This window comes from Vombatus ursinus, unplaced genomic scaffold (genome assembly GCF_900497805.2).
Source record: "Vombatus ursinus unplaced genomic scaffold, bare-nosed wombat genome assembly UNPS02014833.1, whole genome shotgun sequence".
Taxonomy (NCBI): Eukaryota; Metazoa; Chordata; class Mammalia; order Diprotodontia; family Vombatidae; genus Vombatus; species Vombatus ursinus.
The window spans coordinates 4,118,611-4,125,676 of NW_020954611.1; the positions used below are offsets into that span (position 1 = coordinate 4,118,611).

Genomic DNA, 7,066 nt, shown 5'->3' on the forward strand with positions numbered 1-7,066 from the left:
CTGAGCTCTTCTCATCAATGCAAGGATCTAAGACAACTCCAGAAGACTCATGACAGAAAATGCTGTCCACAACCAGAGAAAGAACTATGGAGTCTGAATGCAGATCGAGCGTACTATTTGCTGTCCTTTTTGTTTGTTTTGTTTCTTCTTTCTCATGGTTTCTTCCATTGGTTCTGATTCTTCTTTACAACATGACTAATGTGAAAATATGTTTAATAGGAATGTATCTGTAGAGCCTATATCAGATTGCACACCATCTTGGGGCAGGGAGCAAGGAGGAGATTTGGAACTCAAAATCTCATGGAAGTAAATGTTGAAAACTAAAAATAAATTAATTGATTTTAAAAAATCTATTTTCTCATAGCCCCTCCAGCATGTAATTTTCCTTTTTTGTGAACTTAGCCAATGTGACAAGTGTATTGTAATGTTCTTTAAAGAGTAAGCATTTAACAAATACTGTTTGTACGAATGGATAAAAGTGCCCCCCTTTCACGAGGAATGAGTCATGTAAGTGTACATGTGAATCCCTTGGCATTTGTCTTGGGACAGAGCGACAGTCCTTAAAGAATCTTTCAGCAGGTGTTTATGAGATGCAAACCCCAAAATATATACCTGATATATTGGCTCACATCTATAAGGTACTACCATAGTCTCAACAACACTTTAAGGCAGGTAACCTAAGCATTATTGTCTCCATTTTACAGATGAGGAAACTAAAGCTCAAAAAGGTTCAGTGATTACTGGATGTAGTACCTAGTACTAGTAAGAGCTGGAGTTAGAATTCAAACTCAGGGCCCCAAACCCAGAACTGTCTTCCAGCATACCACCCTGCCTCTGTGATTGAAAGGTGAATAGTGCATTGTATTTGTCAAAGTGCTTTCACGTCCATAACCTTATTAGTTCTCTCAACAGCATCATGAGATTAGTAGGGCCAATGATGTTGTCCACTTTTATTGTCTGCAAAATAGAGTGCACAGCTATTTAATGACAAAACCAGACTCAAAACTCTTGGTGTCCACTGCTCTTTTCGCTGGTCTACGCTATTTCCACAGAGCTATGGGTATCTTATCCTAGATTACCAGATAAGGGAAGAGTGTGAAGCAAGGTTCTTTTCTCCTTTACACTATAGGAAAGAGGTGTTTATGTGTAGCAGGGAGAATCAAACTCAGTCATATTTAAAATGATAAAACACGTTATGAAAATAATCATATTTCTTTAATACATTTTGTTTAGGCAAAACTGCTGGTATGCTATAATTTTAAAAATTAAAAAAGTTTTTGAAAAAACCATTTTAGGATTATTTTGGAGGATTTCAGGTTTTCAGGTGAGGTTGTAAAATAAAATTGCTTTTCTTTTTCCTGCTTTTTTTATTCATCTATAACTATTTGTTCTTATGTTTTATATGAAATTTTAATTCATCATTGAATGAGGCTCCAGTGTTGTAAATACCCAGTGTTTCTATGTTTCTTAGATATTTCACTTTCAGGGCTAACTCTCTTCCACCAGTCTCTGTTTGATTAGAGAAGGCTAGCTCCTAGTCAAATGGGTAATTATATCATTGAGTTCAGGCATCAGAAATCTTTTAGTTTTCATTAAATATTTCTGGGTAACATTTCCAAGGGTTTATCTTTTCCTGTAACTTTTTATGATTCAGCTTTCATAGTGAAGTTTTCAAAGCTTTTCATGCAGGTTGAACAATTCTTTTAAGTACAATATGAAAAACAAAACAGCTTCTGCTGGATTCTACCATCCTGGGAAGAAAACTGTTGTTCATTTATATTGCTCAATAGTGATACTTTATTATTATCACTTGCAAGGGGAATAATGAATGTTTTAAAATGTTTTTAGCACTCTTCTATTTGAAAATTTTTTGTGCTTTGGGAAATTTCAGAGTCAAGTTTTTTTCAAATAATAAAATTAGTGGATATAATCAAATTTTGGCTTTACTAGAATTTACCATGAACTCTTTTTTTTAAGGATTAGAAATTATAATTAAGTTTAATAAAAATTTTTATCTTTGTGCTATATTATTTTTTATTATCTTGAATATTTATCGTGAAGAATTATTTGAACTTTGAAATGCTCTAAGAAAAGAGGATTTTAACAATGCATATGGTATCATATTTCATTTTAGAATGTAGATTAAGCAGTATTTAAAAAGTAATGCACATGAATTTCCTTTTGCAATATTCTGTGTCTGGCAGTTTTCCCTTGCAAGGCATTCCTTTAAGGATGAGAGATGTTCTTGCAAACTACAATTATAACTTTAATGCTGGCTCTGAATATTGTAGGGAATTCAACATCAAGTAGCTCACGTGGCCACACAGCTCGAGGCTGCAAGATTGCTGACGTACAACGCTGCCAGACTTTCACAAACTGGAAAACCATTTATAAAAGAAGCTTCCATGGCGAAATACTTTGCATCAGAGGTAAGAATAGAAATCTATTCCCAAATAGTTTTTTCTTTGTGTATGTAACCAGTTTATAAAGACTTTTACCTAAAATTACTAAGTAATTTGACTGACTTAGATAGACTGCCCATAAATGAAGGTGTGATTAGGACGTTTTGATATTTTTGAGGGCACAAAGATTCAATTTAGTGAGTTACCTCTTGTAGTATCCTTAAATTAAAACTGAATTGTTTGATAGAATTAACACTTCATTTCATAGTGAAGTTTTCAAAACTTTTCATGCAGGTTGAGCAATTCTTTTAAGTACAGTATGAAAAACAAAAGAGCTTCTACTGGATTCCACCATCCTGGGAAGAAAACTGTTGTTCATTTATATCGCACGAAAGTGATACTTTATTATTATCACTTGCAAGTTGGTTTAGATACTTATTAATGGTGAGATCAAGTTCAAAGTTTTCAGTTTGGCTAGATAAAATGTGAAAGTGAAATACCATAGAAAATTTTTATTTAGTATCTAAGGTACCATAAACCACACCATGAGGAAGAGCAACAAAGAAACTATTTCTCATGGTCCCTTGGTATTAGGTGTTAATAGTGTTCAAAGGAAAACGAAACCTTTGTTTTGATATATGTCATAAATGAGACATTTAACTCATTAGGCCTTTTTGGGGTGCTCAGAGAATTATTTTAACAGCTAGTCCTGGCAATTTGTCTAGTAATCAAGTGCAGAAAGCTAACTAATTTTGGCTGGGTTAGCTAAAGGAAAGAGTTTTGTGGAGTCTAAGAAATATTGCAAAACTGATAAGACATTTTAAGGGAGGCAAGGGACAGAAACCAAATGATACTCTAGTCATCCTTTTCAGATGTTTTTCATAGTAAAAATGTTTAATTCCAGTGTGTGAGATGGTGTGCAAATTATTATGTAATATTTTAATTTTTTGCTAGATTGCTGGACTGACGACTAGTAAATGCATAGAGTGGATGGGTGGAGTCGGGTACACCAAAGATTTTCCAATGGAAAAATACTTCAGAGATGCAAAGATTGGTAAGTAGGCCTCTTTTCATATTCTTAATTAGTCATAAGAAATTACCTTCTATTCAGCATATACTTTCTGAGACCTAGTTAGGATTTTTCCCCTTTCTATTGCTTTAAAAAATTCCCATTAATTTTAAAATACCAACATACCTTTAAAAATGTATCACTAGCATTTAGATTCTTAAGGTAGCATACATATTTTTAATATAACAGTCTAAATATGAAAACAAATGTAATGCCAAGTAGGAACTTTAATATTATCTTAATTTCTTTGCATTTCTTTAATGATTGGTATGGCTTAATTTAGTTGTTGATGCATCACCGTATTTTAGAAGTTAGTTATTTAATAGAGCCTGACTAGTTCTGGACTTCTCCCTGCTAATGAAATAGGTAAAATTCCAGTGACTTCATAGTGATCTATTCCATAAGAATAGAGCCAAGTCTTATTTAAACTTCAATACTTTATCGAACCTTCAGTCTCATCCATATATGTGCCTTCCATTGATAAAAAATGGCAGCCTATCTTACTTCCTCATCCAGTACTTTTATTATCCTTGTTTCCCATAAAACTCCCACAAATATCTGTCTGGTGTTCTGGAGGCCTTCCTCTAGGTTTCTCCATCTTCTGGGTAACTTAGAAGATGGAAACTTGCAGTTTCTAATGTTGACTCTAAAAATCTTTAAGCCAGATAGAGAAGTATTTCATGTTGGAAATTAGTAAAATTCAGCAGTAAGAGGGTGCATTAAGAAGAGATTGGCAGGTCGCCCGAATTACTTTTTCCTTCCTACATTTTTGACTCCTGCCATCATTACTTTCCTTACTTTGTTTGAACCAGTTCTCATGTAACTAAAGTAACCCCCTCTGACACCTTGGAGAAATGTCATAGTAAAATAGAATCCTTCCTTTGCCATCCACAGTTCTCTGTTTGACAATGCAATTTGATATTTAAAATCAATTTTGTACTATTTATCCTTAACCATATACTAGTCTTTATCAGCTTAGGACTTTTGTTAATAGAGACGCGAGTTTTGTCATCAGTAGAACAATTTTCCTGCAAGTTTGTTTTCAATAGACAGAATAACTCAAAGAAAACCATATAGGGTTCATGTTTGTTCTTTCCTTCATTGATTTTCAGTAGTAAGACACAAAATTGGCAAGTAAAGCTTTTTGCAGAAAATTTGTCTAACACTCGACAGCACATGTTTACTTCTTCTTGTTTCCATCTCTCCCTTCCACCCTCCCCTGTGTTTTAGGTACGATATATGAAGGAACATCAAATATCCAGTTAAATACCATAGCAAAATTGTTAGGTAAAGAATACTGAGGATCACAAGAACATGACGACTGTTACTGAGCCACTTACGTAAAACATAAATCGAGTGCCTTATATGGGAAAGAGTGGGATATTTTCAAGCTGGAATTGTCTTCTGTACTACTTACATTCTTTTGGAATATATTGGGTAAAACTGCCTTTCGCTTGTCACCAGTGATTCAAAGCAGGTAACTTTGCTTCATGATGTACAAAGGTTAATTTTTCCCAGCATCTGGCAAAATTAAGATATTTCTTTTGAGTTAATTATTACAAAAATTGTCATTTCAACTTTATTTTAGAATCTATCATATTTCTAATACAGATTAGAGAAATTGGTATTGGAGTAGGTTATTTGTATTTAATACCTTTGCAGATTCACCAATGTCTAGTATAGTGCATCAAACATAATCTATTTTGCATATGTTTCTTGAAAGATTGAATGCTGGTAAGTTCAGAAATTGATAGAAATTCATCAAGAAAAGCTAAGACAGCCATTTTAAATGTCAAAGAATTTGTATAGTATAATAGTACAAGTCAGTTAAAGGAACTGTTGTTTAATTTATATGTAATTGTTTTAATTAGAACAAAATGTGATGTTTGCTGTTGAGCTCATTTAAAAATTATAAATGGTGTAATCATTTCAGCAGATTGTTTAAGAAATAAATCTCAGCAATTTTAAAAAATGTCTTAGCATCACTTTTCAAGTTGTGTGGTTAAGAAACTTTGTAAAATATTTTTAAATCAGTTAATTTTGTAAAATTAAAGATCTCCGCCAAGCACTGTTTTTCAGTAACTCAATATCTTTCTGAATCCAAATTGTATATTGTTAACTCTAATTAGTTTATTGAGCCTTATTGTGAAAAAAATCAAAAATTGTGTTTTTTAATCAAGCCCATGGTGAAATATGGATTGTTTACTACTTTATTTTGAAAGGATTATGCTGCAAATCAGAGAACTTTGACATTTGGTGTAAAAGTATATTTTCAAAATAAGTTTTCTAAAGCAAATAATAGTTACGCATCTGAAATGTATAAATGCAACCTAAAGGGAGGAACCATCTTTGACTAATGAAGAGATGAAGAAAGAAAAATTTGGAATATAGTTCAGAAAAGATAGCAATCTACTGTACTATAAAATAAGTTAGTGATAAAAGTCCCAGCATTCAGTCCTTCTGAGCAAGAAGTCAGAGCAACCTGATAAAGAAGGCATCACAGTCGTTGCACCTTAATTTACCAGTTAGGATGCTTGAGGAATTGAAGGGGGACTGTTAATAGTGCCAAAGAATTATATACACAATAGTGTCAACCCTTGCTGGCCTGGGAAGAAAAGGATTGATACCCAAAAGTAATTTTTCAGTCTCCTTAACCATTGGATTGGTGACTTTAGAGATTTGTTTTAGAACACAGGAAATTAATTGGTGTCAGAACTATTATTCTCACCATTGGGTAGCTTGTGATATGTTGTTGGCATTACGTTGAGCTTAACTGATAAGGAATTAATCTGGTTCCTGTCAGAAGTAGATAGATAAAACATGTGTTAAGCACTTACTATGTTCCAGGCAGCATGCTAAGTATTAAGAATATGCTAATTCAGCATTATTTTGACTTACATATCTTTACATTTGCCAAAGCCATTGACCAGTTGGAGAGATTTGGAGTACTAGGCCTATGTTAAAAATTAGTATTACCATGTATTGTCATATGAACATGTGATTATAATGGATTTTAATAAATATTGGCATTGAATTACTTCATAATTTTGCTTTCTAAATAATATGCGGCCATGCCATTCTGTGTTATAAATCAGTACTTTATGGAAAGTGGAAAAATCAAAGGCTAAATATCCTAAGGTGTCAATATTCGATAAATGCAGAATTGTTCATTATTGTCCATATTAGTGACTTTCAGAAAAAAATCAGTGATCCCAGCTTTTTTCTAAGTAATGATTAATACTTGATTTAAATCTGATTAAGAAAGCTTTCACTTACTGAGGGTTAATGTTTACCTATTATATAACCCATTTCTGTCAGTTTTTCAGGTAAGACTCTTAGTAGTGGTTATAATTTTACATTCTGGGTCCCCAGGCAAAACTGGTAGGGAAAATCTTCTTGTCCCTTTTCTTAGTTTCAAATTGAGAGATGCTCAGCAAAAAGGTCTGCTTGTTTGCAATGTAGATAGTACATATATCAGTCCTTTACAGAGTTATTTTCAGAAAATTGTAGTGACTTTGTTTTATTTTGGATCACAGATGATTTCTGATTTTGTTTATGTAGGGAACTCCCTCTTCTATGAATGGAAATCAGCCAC

General features: G+C 33.0%; 1 protein-coding gene across 4 annotated transcripts in view; it reads left to right on the forward strand.

The window, feature by feature from the left end:
- ACADSB (acyl-CoA dehydrogenase short/branched chain) overlaps nucleotides 1-6,509 on the forward strand; it is a 45,211-nt gene extending 38,702 nt beyond the window's left edge. For all 4 annotated transcript variants that reach the window (XM_027839768.1, XM_027839769.1, XM_027839770.1 and 1 more), the window contains 3 exons: nucleotides 2,292-2,429; nucleotides 3,357-3,456; nucleotides 4,702-6,509. In XM_027839768.1, the coding sequence (XP_027695569.1) occupies nucleotides 2,292-2,429; nucleotides 3,357-3,456; nucleotides 4,702-4,772 (309 nt within the window). In that variant the 3' untranslated portion in view covers nucleotides 4,773-6,509. The remainder of the gene's footprint in view (nucleotides 1-2,291; nucleotides 2,430-3,356; nucleotides 3,457-4,701) is intronic.
- The last annotated feature ends 557 nt before the right edge of the window (nucleotides 6,510-7,066 follow it).